General features: G+C 44.1%; 1 protein-coding gene across 13 annotated transcripts in view; it reads left to right on the top strand.

Moving 5' to 3' along the window:
- Positions 1-12,435, top strand: part of DTNB (dystrobrevin beta) — a 171,536-nt gene that overhangs the window by 39,538 nt on the left and 119,563 nt on the right. For 11 of the 13 annotated variants that reach the window (XR_007246191.1, XR_007246196.1, XR_007246195.1 and 8 more), the window contains 2 exons: positions 1,778-1,944; positions 8,592-8,716. Coding sequence is in view for 1 of the 13 variants with exons in the window: in XM_048516275.1 (XP_048372232.1) it covers positions 1,778-1,944; positions 8,592-8,716 (292 nt within the window). In the remaining 12 variants the exon portion in view is untranslated. The remainder of the gene's footprint in view (positions 1-1,777; positions 1,945-8,591; positions 8,717-12,435) is intronic. The other 2 variants (XR_007246197.1, XR_007246198.1) reach the window with 1 other exon arrangement.

The following is a 12,435-nucleotide window of genomic DNA, read 5'->3' as shown; positions in this document are numbered from 1 at the left end:
AACACTCGGCTTGCACAAAATGCCTTGCCCTAATTTGACCCATTTACAGCCTGTGTCTATCTGATACAGTAATAGTGGCTCAGGAGCCTCCTGTAACTCTTTTGAGCACTATTCCCTAATATGGCATCTGCCCCATGTTTTAGGAAAGTGGGCAAGGCCTGGGGAGCTTGTGATTGGTAGGTGGTTCCCACCTTGATATTGCCAGGAATGCCATCTGCCTCTTAAGGATCAGTTAAAATGCTTAGGGCTGTTTAGCCTAGAAAAAAGGTGAGTAAGGGAGATGTGATAGAGGTTAATAAACTTATGCGTAGTGTGGAGAGAGTGGACATGGAGTTTCTCCCTCTTCCATAATACTAGAACCCAATATCACCCATTGAAGATGTTTCAGGAAAGACAAAAGCAAGTATTTCTTCATACAGTGTATAGTTATTTTGTGGAACTCAGTGCCGTAAGAAGTGGTCATGGATGCCAACTTGGAAGGCTTTAATAGGGATGTGGACAAATTCATGGGCTCTCAGTGGCTATTAATCATGATGGATATCTGCTTGGTGCACAGGCAGAATGATACTGTTACAGTCTTCTTGTTTGCGGGCCAGTGCGTATTAAGAGCAGTGGACTCTAATCTGAAGAACTGGGGTTGATTCTCCACTCCTCCACATGAGTAGTGGACTCTTATCTGGTGAACTGAATTTGTTTTCCCCCTCCTACATATGAAGCCTGCCGGGTGACCTTGGGCTAGTCATAGTTCCCTCAGAACTCTCTCAGCCTCACTTACCTCACAAGGAGTCTGTTGTGGGGAGGGGAAGAGACGGAGTTTGTAGACTCCATTTTAGACTCCTTGTTGTAGAGAAAATTGGGGTATAAATCCAACTCTTCCCCTCGCCACAACAGATACCTTGTGAGGTAGGTGGGACTGAGAGTTCTGAGGGAGCTGCTTAGCCTGGTGTTTCAGGATGTTCAGGAACTATCAGTTTCACCAGCATGGCCAATTGGCCATGCTGGTAGGGGCTGATGGGAATTGTAGTTCCTGAACATCTGGAGAGCCGCAGGTTCCCTACCCCTGGACTAGCCCAAGGTCGCTGAGCCGGCTTCATATGTAGGAGTGGAGAAACAAACCTGGCTCTCCAGTTTAAAGTCCATTACTCTTAACCACTATACTATGCTGACCCTTCCACTCTCTACCACTACACCATCCTGGCTCACAGAAGGTCAGTGGAAGTTTTCTGCTTGGCCCGTGGAAAGTCCATGTGCAGCTCTTCTGGGGTGGCCATTTTGTTGTTGTTATTATTTAATTTTGTTTACTATCACAGCTGCCAGTTTTCAGTTGGTTGTTGACCTTTCATTACAATTTAAGCACCACCCAGAGGCCTAGGACATTGTAATGTATCAGCGTAGTATTCATGTGGATCCCAGCACGGCTGCCTTTTGAATCTGACAGATGTTGATTTTGTCAGTTTGAGGGTGTTTCAAGTACAGCCCTAGTGTTTTCAGAATGGCCAATTACCACTGGGACAACCTCAGCTGGTTTGTGCCATAATTGCTGAATCTCTATCTTCAAATCATGATAATTATTTTTGTTGTTGTTGTTGTTGTTGTTGTTGTTGTGTGACATCCAGAGAATGGATCCTCCGAGGTATGGAGAACTCTTTGGCACTTTAATCTTGTTTGGAAACTCTTTTTTGCCTAGCGGAGTGCCTTTTTGCACAGGCTGAAGTTGTCTGTTTTTGGAAGGCTGTTCCTTACCGTTGCTTTTTCTCTCTCTATTGTCCTCTCCAAGTCTTCCATCCAGTGGAATGTTCTTACTGCCGGTGTGAGAGCATGATGGGCTTCCGGTACCGATGCCAGCAGTGCCACAACTACCAGCTCTGTCAAAACTGTTTTTGGCGCGGCCACGCAAACGGCCCTCACAGCAACCAGCATCAGATGAAGGAGCATTCCTCTTGGGTAATCCTCCTTGAATGCCTTTTAATTCTTCAAAGAAGAATGTTTTTGTGTCTTTCCAGCGAGTAGGTGCTCATGTGTTGGGCCCTCTGTAGGCTGCGGGCATAATGGAGAGGGCCTTGGCTGGGTCCTACCAGATGTTCTGAGTCAGTTTGCACTTTAGGCCTCATTGCCCTTGCTGGGATGCCAACAGATTTAACTGAGTAGTTACCTATGTTAGCCATAGTCATTGTTTTGCCTCTTAGGTCTGATTCAAGACCACTCATGTGAGTTGCCTTTGCAGCCTGCACCCGCATAAGTTCCCAAATGGAGGCTGAGAAAAAGGTCTCGCAATTGCCACCAACCCCCCCTTTTTTTTGTTCCGAAGTGAATCATGGAAGGAGAGGCGTACCAGGGAAAAATGGCCTGCTCCAAGCGCCCCCCTGCCCCCCCACTTACCTTAGTCAGTGGCAGCAGTCCCGGTTAGCCTGGCAGGGCCAGTCCAAGGGGTGCCCAGTGGGCTTGCCGGCTGAGGACTGCCTCTCAGCCCTGCCAGGCTGTTCCTTCAGCTGGCAGGGCCAAGCCAAGGGGAGTAGCCTGGTGGGGCCGGGTCAAGGGGCGACCTGCTGGCCTGCTGTGGGCCCTCTGGGCACCCCTCATGTGATCCAATGGGGGCACCCGGTGTCAATTGACCCCCCATGTCCCTGTGGCAGATACGCCACTACTTGGAAGCAAAGCAGTGGCTGGGACTTACCAAAACCTACAGACAGCCCAGCAACTTCTGCAACCTTTTTCTGCTCGAGCACAGAGTTCTCTAGCATCCCAGCTGTCCTTTTTCTAGAAGACCCACTTGTGTGTAAAACTAAGCAATCCATGCAGTCTCTTTCACAAGATAGGGCACAGTCAGGAATTCCAAGGCAAAACATGAAACCATAACAAAAGCATTCCCCTCTTCCAATAACAGCAAATCAAGAAACGCTCTTAAACTTTGGACAAAACATTTTAATGCTCTTTTACTTTTTTGAAGAAGTGTTTGCCATGTTTCTGGTGCCCGTCTGCAAAAACAGATTTTGTATCAAGGGTTGCTAGATTTTCATGCAATGAAGGTTCCTGTTAAGGAAATAGACCCTGGTAAATGCGCAGAGCAGGATCTTATCAGTGCCTTCCTCACCTGAAGGAATGTTGGATAAAATGGCAGATGGGCAGTTTCCTGCAAGTAGTGTCTTATGCCTATGAACTGCCCAAAGGTTATAGTGTTCCTGCTTGACATGTCATCCATTTCCAGATGTTTTCAGTACGGACAACTAAATGCAAAATGTGAATGTGGTGGTTTGGAATAAAGAAGCCTGCAGCCTTATAGCATTTTGTTCTGCCATTGTAGTGTTTGCTCTTGTTTTGTCATATTAAGTGTATGCATGGAGAGATCCTCAGGGTAACTGCCAGGGAATTGATCAGTACACTTGTTTTAAGTAGAGCAGAGCACCAAGGAACAAACTGTGAGAATGTGCATGTATTGCAACAAAATATGAACTTGTGGGACAGACAGGTTCTTTGGGCTTGCCAGCAGGACACTACAAGGAGAAAAGTGTTTTGACAGGAGGCATAGAACAGGCTTAACCGAAGATACCCTCCAGATGTGTGTCCTTTATGGTAACTTGTTGCTTTGGATAAATCAAAAAATACTCCTGGTTCTGGTGAAACTGACCGTGGGCCAAGTTGGTTGCAGAACGGCTGAAGTCTTTCCTGCATGTACATGCCTATGTGTCAGGGAAGTTGGAGACCATCACAGCCCCGACTCAGAGTGATTATAGTAAGGGGGAAGGGTCGCTTCCTTTTCAGGAGGCAGCCACAACAGCCTGGTTCTTTAAGCACTTGCCATCCTTTGCACAGTTGAGCGGCAGCAACAAGGAGTCACGGAAGGATCTGGCTAGAAGGACAGCAGCGACCGCTGCTCACATGGCTCCAGACTCTTGAGGAAGAGGGGCTTTGGGAGGCTGGAAGACCAAAAAATGAATGTGTGGTTTGCAGGTGGTGGAAAGTGCTGTCATGTCACAGCTGACTGTCAGTGGGTCCACAGAATTTTCAAGGCAACAAGACGTATTAACACTTGGCCTTTCTTTGTAGTCTCCCATTCAAAAATTGACCAGGGCTTACTCTGCTTAGCTTCTGAGATCTGATGAGACTGAGCTTCTCTGGGCCATCCACATGTTTGCAGAGCCACCTCTATAAGAGGCCGGGAATTGGCTGATGAAGAAGTGCCAGCTCCTCACTCCGAAGCTTACCGGAGGAGACCTATAAAGAGGAGAAGGGCTCAGGGTACTTTACCCAACCTGCTTCCCTTGCACTCCAAGACCACTGGGCTCACTTCCCACTGAACTGGACGCCCCCCCCCCCCCCCCCCATCCCTGTTCACAATGTAGAATGCAAGACTTTACATAATAGATAGTAAAGATTGCTCTTACTCCCCCTGTGTGTAGAGCAGGGGTCTGCAACCTGTGGCTCTCCAGATGTTCATGGAATACAATTCCCGTCAGCCCTTCCACTTGGCCATTCTGGCAGGGGCTGATGGGAATTGTAGTCCACGGACATCTGGAGAGCCACAGGTTGCAGACCACTGGTGTAGAGCCTTGCACGCTGTGCGCACCTGCTGCAGGGACTTGTTCACATGCCAAGTTACTAACAGTTGGACATGACAAGTCTTCTCTGCTCCAGGTATGTTTGCAACCTGGCTGCCTTTGTAATGGTTGGTTTGACAGTGGAATACTCTGCTTTGTTCTCTGCTTGTATGAACCTACTATGAAAAACAGTTATCCAACTGAACTCTAAAAACTCTCATGTGAGCTTCTTTAGGTGTACCATGAGAGGCAGGAAGTACGTAATGAGTGTTTTGATGTATATGAAGCTGGGTTCCCCTCACCACTACTTCACTTGGTAGTTGCTGACCTTTCCAGAAAATGGGTGTGGCCATTGTAAGGCAGAACTTGTTGCTATTGTTATTTGAGATGAGCTGTGCTCTTTAAGAAACACTTTCAAATCAGTCTGAATGTGCTTAATTGTTCCACCCTACTACATATCAGACATTCATTATCACAGGATTAGAGTCTTGTGGTTTTATACAATGTTTCTCCAGCAGAGGGCAGACTCTGCGCAAGTATAAAAGCTGGAATTCTGGTTTCTTGAAGGGGAACTTTTGAGCTGGAACGGCAGAGAGCAAACTACTAGGTTTGTATGCCTGTTCTTTCCCAGGGCGGTGTGTGTTGTTCTTTTTTTACCATTTGCTAAGGGTCAGTTTCATTTGAAAAAATGGAATGTGAAGAGCTTGGCATATTTAGAATGTTCTCCAATTATATGCAATAGCTTCAGAGCCTGTTCTGTGTTACAGTTGATTAGCACAGTCAATGTAGAAATTATCATGTTGATATTATACTTGGTTGGTGTTTAACCTTAAGTTTTACCCCTCACTTTGCTTTCTGGTGAAGTGGAAGTGACTGTTTCACAATCTGGTTTGGGGTCTTTGAGCCATGAAATCGGATTATATTTTAAAATGAGTTTTTTGCCTTGTATAAATTAATATAATTCTTAAAGTCCTTGGACCAGGACAAGTGCCTTCACACACATGAACCTGCCTGCCGCTTAAGATAGCTGGTGCTGTGTTCTCTGTGTAAGGCACATGGAATATGTAAGGCACAAAGCCCTTCGGGGTGGGTGTTTTAAAATCGAATGAATGAATGAATGAATGAATGAATGAATGAATGAATGAATAAATAAATAAATAAATGGGGCAGGGTTTTCTGAGCTGTGTCCCCCAGTTTCCAAAGTTTTATGATTCTCCTCCCCAACAGGCCTAGTTGCCTCTCTAATTGTTACCTTTTTGGACAGTGGTAAAAACTGACCTATTCTGGAGTGCTTGGACCTGAGCTAAGCCAAACATTGTTTTAGCCTATTCAGTCTGCTGGAAAGGTTTTATGGTTGCGGTCTTTATTTTGCTTAATTTTTGCATGCTATGGTCTATCCCGTGTGCTCCTGTTTGCATTTGCTTTTATTCATTTACTGCTTCATTGTTTCTTTTAGTTGGGGCATCATAATTTTTTCAATAATGGTGTGCAGCGTTTTAATTATCGTTCTGTTGATTTTGTGTTTCAATTTTCTCTGTCTCTTGGAGGAGTACTCTTGCAGAAGAGTCAATTCAGGCTGTAAATACAGTAAATAAATATTTGGTGGATTTTAAGTTATGATTTTAAATTATGATTTGGATCTCTTAAGTGCTGGTTGAGTTTCTCTTTCCCATTGTCAAACAGATACATGGGGTGGGGGGTGGGGGGGGGGGTGAGGAATGAAGTTATGTTCCTGTGCTAAGCAAAAGTTGGTTGGAGAGACACACCCTCCAGAAATGTACTTGCAACTATACGGACTGCTGCTATACCAATGGATCAAGTTCAGAACCACATGTACAATTAAGACGGCTGAATATGGAAAGCTTTTTCTCCTTATAGCAAATCCTTGCAACTTATTTCTGCATCTTGGGTGGCTTTTTCTAGTTCAAGGCAAATGTGTTTAGGGTTGTACAAAGTTGGCATAAATTAGGTCACTGTCAATAAGATGATATAGAAGTATGCATAGGATTGCAATCATTACTGTTATGAAAAAAATGTATATTTTCTCCCATTGCTAGTGTTGGCAGAGCTATCTGTAGTATTTGAAAAAAGTTGGGTAACATACATTTGGTAGAAACCAAAAGGTAAGATGCGCAACACTTGAGTATATCTAGCATTTATTCTTCAATAAAGACACAGGAAAGAGTAGAGTGCAATTCTGATGCAAACATAAACATCAAAACTTACCCGTAGTATTCAATCTCTAATGTATGCAAGAGCTTGACTTATCAGCTTAAATGATTTTAAAAGTCCGTAAATTGATGGCTGAGGCTGAATATAATCTGAAAAGGTCTTTAAAATGCTAGAACAAATTGTTCTCCAGCTACGGTAGTACATGACAGAAATTTCCAACTTAACCAACAGACAAGAGCATTCAGCATATACAATTATAAATGCGATTAGTCGCTCAAATGTTTTTATTCAAAGTGCTTTTTCTCAGCAGAACTGCTGATCCATTCCCATAATAAAACCAGCAACTTCTGGAGCCTACAAGAAAGCCATTTGTCAAAAAATCTTTAAAATGCACCCCAAAGAACTTCCTAAAGCCGATCTGCCAAATTGAAATCCATTCAATGATATATATATTCATTTGTAAAGAGAAATGGATGCCAAATTAAAAAGGTAACTGTAGTCCCCTGTGCAAGCACCGGGTCATTACTGACCCATGGGGTGACGTCACATCATGACATTTGCTAGACAGACTATATTTACAGGGTGGTTTGCCACTGCCTTCCCCAGTCGTCTACACTTTACCCCCCGCAAGCTGGGTACTCATTTTACCAATCTCGGAGGGATGGAAGGCTGAGTCAACCTTGAGCTGGCTACCTGAAATAGTTTTGCATTGGCATCGAACTCAGGTCATGAGCAGAGCTTGGACTGCAGGACTGCAGCTTCCCACTCTGCATCATGGGCCTTTTCTTGATGCCGAATAGGTGGGGCATAAGGTGTTTTTTAACAGCTTCTGGGATAAAAGTTTATCAAATGTGGAATTGTGTGAAGCTGAATTGCCCAATGATCCTAGGACCTCTTTTTACATTGTGCTGCTGTTCAAGTTCTTCTCACAGGTGCCGACTCCCTTCTGTCTCTTAAGTCACCTGTTGCGGTTAGTTTCTTACTCTTTTAAGGACTGTAGTTTCCGCAACTCTGCAAAGTGCTTGAGCCATCAAAGGGACATTGTTATGAATGAATTTTCCTTCCTAGTGGGCATTAGCAGTCCTGAAATTCAAAACAGCTTTCTGTATGCATGCATTTTGGGACTATCTTCCACAATAGCAGGCAAAAATATCAGGTGCAGAATCTTGCTTGTTGGGAACCAGCTTCCATTAAAAAGCAGAGGGTGCTGTCTGGTCCTCACTGTTGCCATGCCAGCAGTGAGATGCTCAGGCAACATCTGCTTCAAAGCACCAGAGGCCCAAAGACACGTCTCAGATTGCACAGCATCCTGAAAAGTCCTAAATATTCCAATAGGCCTCAGTTTATGACTGAGAATATGGCTGTTCTTTCCTGTTAATGCAGCTCGTATTGCTAATTCACAGACTGCAGGGAAGATGGCGTTTGTGCTCCCTGATTCTACCACATTGGCAGATGAGAGCTTCTTTAAGCAGGGAAGCATTGGTGCCCCCCTCTCTGCAGCGTCACAATATGAAATGGAATACAGGTTCAACATAGATGCGCAACTTGGTTTTTCTGCCTGATTCGTAGCGTACTTCCATCCGACATGCTTCTTTGAATGAGCTGGGATATGGGGATACTTGATTTTGTAGGCTGTTTGTTTGCCTTATTCACATGAAGGTGGCCAGATGAACTATATTCAGAGATGTGGGGCGGGGGGGACACTGGTGAAGACTCTGATTTAGGTACCAGGCAGGCTTTCAACTCCCGAGCACCTTGCCTTGAGCGTGGAGAGTGCTGCCCTCTGCCCAAGCTGGATTGTAGTTCTTCTTCTGTACTGTGTTGCACAGATTGCTCTGCTGTTTTAATACCAGTCTCTGTGTTTAATTCTTTTTAAAAAAACAGAAATCGCCTGCCAAGAAGCTGAGCCATGCCATTAGTAAATCTCTTGGTTGTGTACCCACTAGAGAGCCTCCTCACCCTGTATATCCGGAACAGCCAGAGAAGCCCCTTGACCTTGCCCATATAGTGTGAGTATCTGTTTCTCTGCTCTTCGTCTAAATATCATTTGCTCCATTTGCCTCTTTTCTGGATTTTCAAGCGGGAATATGTTGGCTAATGCGGCTATTCCCTGCATTTATTTTTATGTAGTATATACATGGCTTTGTGTTCAGGAGAGATGCTGTAAAAGAATACATAACAGATGCAGACTTTGGCTAGAATGAAGGCACTTATTTTGTGCAAATGTTAATTGGGAGTGTTGAAGGCTTTCATGACCGGATTCAACAGGTTGTGGTGGGTTTTCTGGGCTGTGTAGCCGTGGCCTGCATCTGTGGCTGGCATCTTCAGAGGTGTATCACAGAGGGAAGTACACCTCTGAAGATGCCAGCCACAGATGCAGGCGAAACGTTAGGAACAAGATCTACCAGACCACAGCCACACAGCCCGGAAAACCCACCACAACCAGTTAATTCAGAGCTTGGCCTTTTGGTTGTGTTGTGTATGTTCAGCTACAGATTGCCTCAGAACTTCATTGTGCAATAAATCAAATGCTTTTATTGAGTTATCTTTATCTCTTTTTGTCTTGTCCAAAGCTGAGGTTTCTGCGAATCTGTCTTTTGGAAATGTGCCTCTGAAAAGCTGGTTGTGACTTGATCTTTAGGGACCACTTTGTGAAGCACTTGGTTTCAATACCTGGCTACAAACCTATACTGTTGTGCCTGTAATGTTCTCAAGGGTGCGCGGGCTTGGATCCAGTGATCTGGTTGACCAAGTCCTCCCCCGCCCCCAAACTGTCCCTTCTGATCCTGGAAAAGTTGATTCTCTGAGTTTTGGGGCCTATATAGCGTGGGAGCCCATAAGCTGCATTGGTCAGTAGGATTAAGTGCAAAGGGGGAAGGGGGCAAAGTTGTTTCTTCCTGCCTCTTCTGTCAGCAGTGGCACTGATGGAAGAGGCAAGAGGGAGCAGTTTTGATCCTTTCCCCACATCACTGCAACCCATGGGACTCTAGACAGTTCCATGACTAGGAATCCACTTGTCAAAATCTAAAGGTACTGCTGGGGTAAGGGGCGCAAAGTGCAGAATATCCATGACCACCAGTGTCTTCAGCTGATGGATCACTGAATCCAGCTATCTATATACAGGACATGGCAAATTTAGAACACTACGGGGGAGATTATGACGCCAGTTCCTTTGTAGCTTATTGCGAGGCCAGTTCCTATGTAAATTGGGTGCTGCTTGCTAGATTTAATTCAGAGGGTCCTTTCACAAGCACCGAAGGAGGCTTCTGCTTTTTGGATGGTAAGACGGCTTTTGGAAAGGCAGCACCATGTATAAGATGGCAGCGAGCAGGCAGTACAGTCCTCTTCAAAATTTGTACTTTATTCCCACCCCACCCCACCCCCACCCCCCAGTCAGGGATTTCTGTTTTCACAACACCTGCAGTGACACATTAACTGTTGGTATTGGAGAGACTTGGCAGTCCTCAAAAGGCCGAGTAGCCCATTAAACAACAAGAAACACTCTCATTGGGTCAAGAGGTCTTGGTTTTGGTGTTGGCATGTTCCTTCGCTGTTTCTTAAAATACTGCTTAGGTTATAACTGGCAATTAAATTTCAGGCACCCCCAAAGTGCCCTGCAAGATCCATTCATGGGAGCGTGTACATGTGTGGTGCTCTTTTGCTTATCATGTTTCAAGCTTTCATAAATGTAGAGACACCTGTCTTGGACAGGGGTATAACTTCATAAGTACTGAATGCTTTAAGCAAAAAGACCTTTGGTTGTAGGTCTTTGGCAGAAATCTGCCAGTGACGCTGCAGAGTTATTTCTGCCAGAAACTAACTTTGATTGTTTTGTTGCTGGTCTAATTTGACACAAGAGAGTATGCCCAGTAATTTGCTGGCGAAAATGGGGTGAAGTTTTGCTTCAGTTGAGGTAACCATGTTGTTTTAATGGGGCACATCTTCTCTCCTTGAGCATATATGTGGGTCACCCTTCTATCTGTTTTCAAGAGGGGATTACTTTGTCAAAGAAATATTTTCTTTGTAATATGGCAATGTGTGGCCTTGACAGTAGGACACCATAAAGTAGTAGACTTTGAGATCCAAGGACTAGGCCAGGAAGCAAAGCATGTGAGAGCTGGCAAATGGCAGAGTATAATATGTGAGTAGTAGCTCAGAAGCGTTTGGGTAGCTCTGGTCCAGCTGAGAAAATTCTGATAACTGTGAAATCCAACCTTGGCCCACAAGAGACTGTCTTTGAGTGTAAGTCCTGTTTAGCCTGAAGTAGTGTAATTGCAGGCTGGTCTTGGGTCGAGTATTTTTCTACTTTCCTAATCTTCCATTTTATGCTTCAGAGTCAGGGAAGGAATAAGGAGAGCAGAGGGTCTTGTTGATATTTCAGCCTTTTTCTTCACAGGCAAAGGATGTGTGCCTTCTGGTTAGGGTGCGAGGCAATGAGAGGAGGATTGTGTTTTGCCTGGAGCCCTTTACTTGTTAACTAATCCAGGTAGCTCCAATAAGAGAGCCTGGACTGGCTGAGCAGAGGACAAGTTAAAATATTTATTGCATTGTATGGATTTTATTGTAAGCTGTTTTGAGACTTCCAGAAAAAGGTGGGGTATAAATGTAATACATTAATAAAACACCACTCCACATCAGGCTTTTCTGTTTTTTCCCAAAGTGGGATCTTTCAGCAAGAGCAGATCTTTGTACTGAGCTGTTACAAAATTACCTGCTTTGTGTTGGCCTTAAAAAGAAGAGTGTAACTGTTGTGGTTTTCAGAATGAAATCCCATAGCATCTTGCAGAATTACCTATTTAGGGATAGTTTCAGGAACATAGCCGAGTTGGTCTGCAGTGGAACTGCAAGATTCGAGTCCAGCATGATTATAAAGACCAACAAGATTTTCGGGGTATATGCCTTTGAGAGTCAAACCTCTCCTGATCGGATACAAGACCCCTCTCAAAAGCTTGTGTTCCAAAAAGTCTTGTTTGTTTCTAAGATGCTACTGGACTTGAATCTAGTTCTTCTTAGGGATATGTGGAGCTTCAGCAACAACTGTGATTAACTTGTCACATCCTATAACATCCAAATCTCTCTCCTTTCTTTTGTAACTTGTGCTTCTGGCCTCAAAACCCCTCTTGCCAAAAAATGGCTAATCTTGTAAAAGCTCACTCCTGTATTCAAACCATCTGTGTGTTTTACAAATGAGCAGATTTGCATAATTGGAGCACACAATAAGAGGCTGCCCTGGGATTTTTTGAGTCAAGTCAACAATAGCCCTTGGCCTTACCAAAAAAATGAGGATGTAAAAACCCACAAATAAGCATCATAGATTTTTGTCCTTGGTAATTCTTATTCTTAATGGAACAGATGAAACTGTGCCAATGAGATCGAATGGCCCATTTCCCCTAAGCAATTTTACTGTTTAAATTTGGAATAAAGGAGGGTAGAATGACAGGATTGTGGTATTGTACTTGCTATATAGGATATTGAAGGTTGTATAGCTGAATTCTCCTTTGCTTGACTCTCTATCCTGTCAAAGGAAGCATTTGTTTAAGGGCTTAAATCAATAACTGGATGTAGATAAGAACATATCTTACTGGTAAACAGATTATTGATAATATTCAGAGGGTGTTGTCATTGTGAAGCAGAAATTTTATGCACGTTTACTTGGGACTGTCTCATTGAATGAAAGTGAAATGGTTTAGGTGTAAGTTCTTTGTGCATGAATGCTATGCATGCTGGG

Source organism: Sphaerodactylus townsendi, linkage group LG01 (assembly GCF_021028975.2).
Source record: "Sphaerodactylus townsendi isolate TG3544 linkage group LG01, MPM_Stown_v2.3, whole genome shotgun sequence".
Taxonomy (NCBI): Eukaryota; Metazoa; Chordata; class Lepidosauria; order Squamata; family Sphaerodactylidae; genus Sphaerodactylus; species Sphaerodactylus townsendi.
Note: the sequence above shows the minus strand (reverse complement) of the source record. Positions and strands in the feature narration are given on the sequence as shown.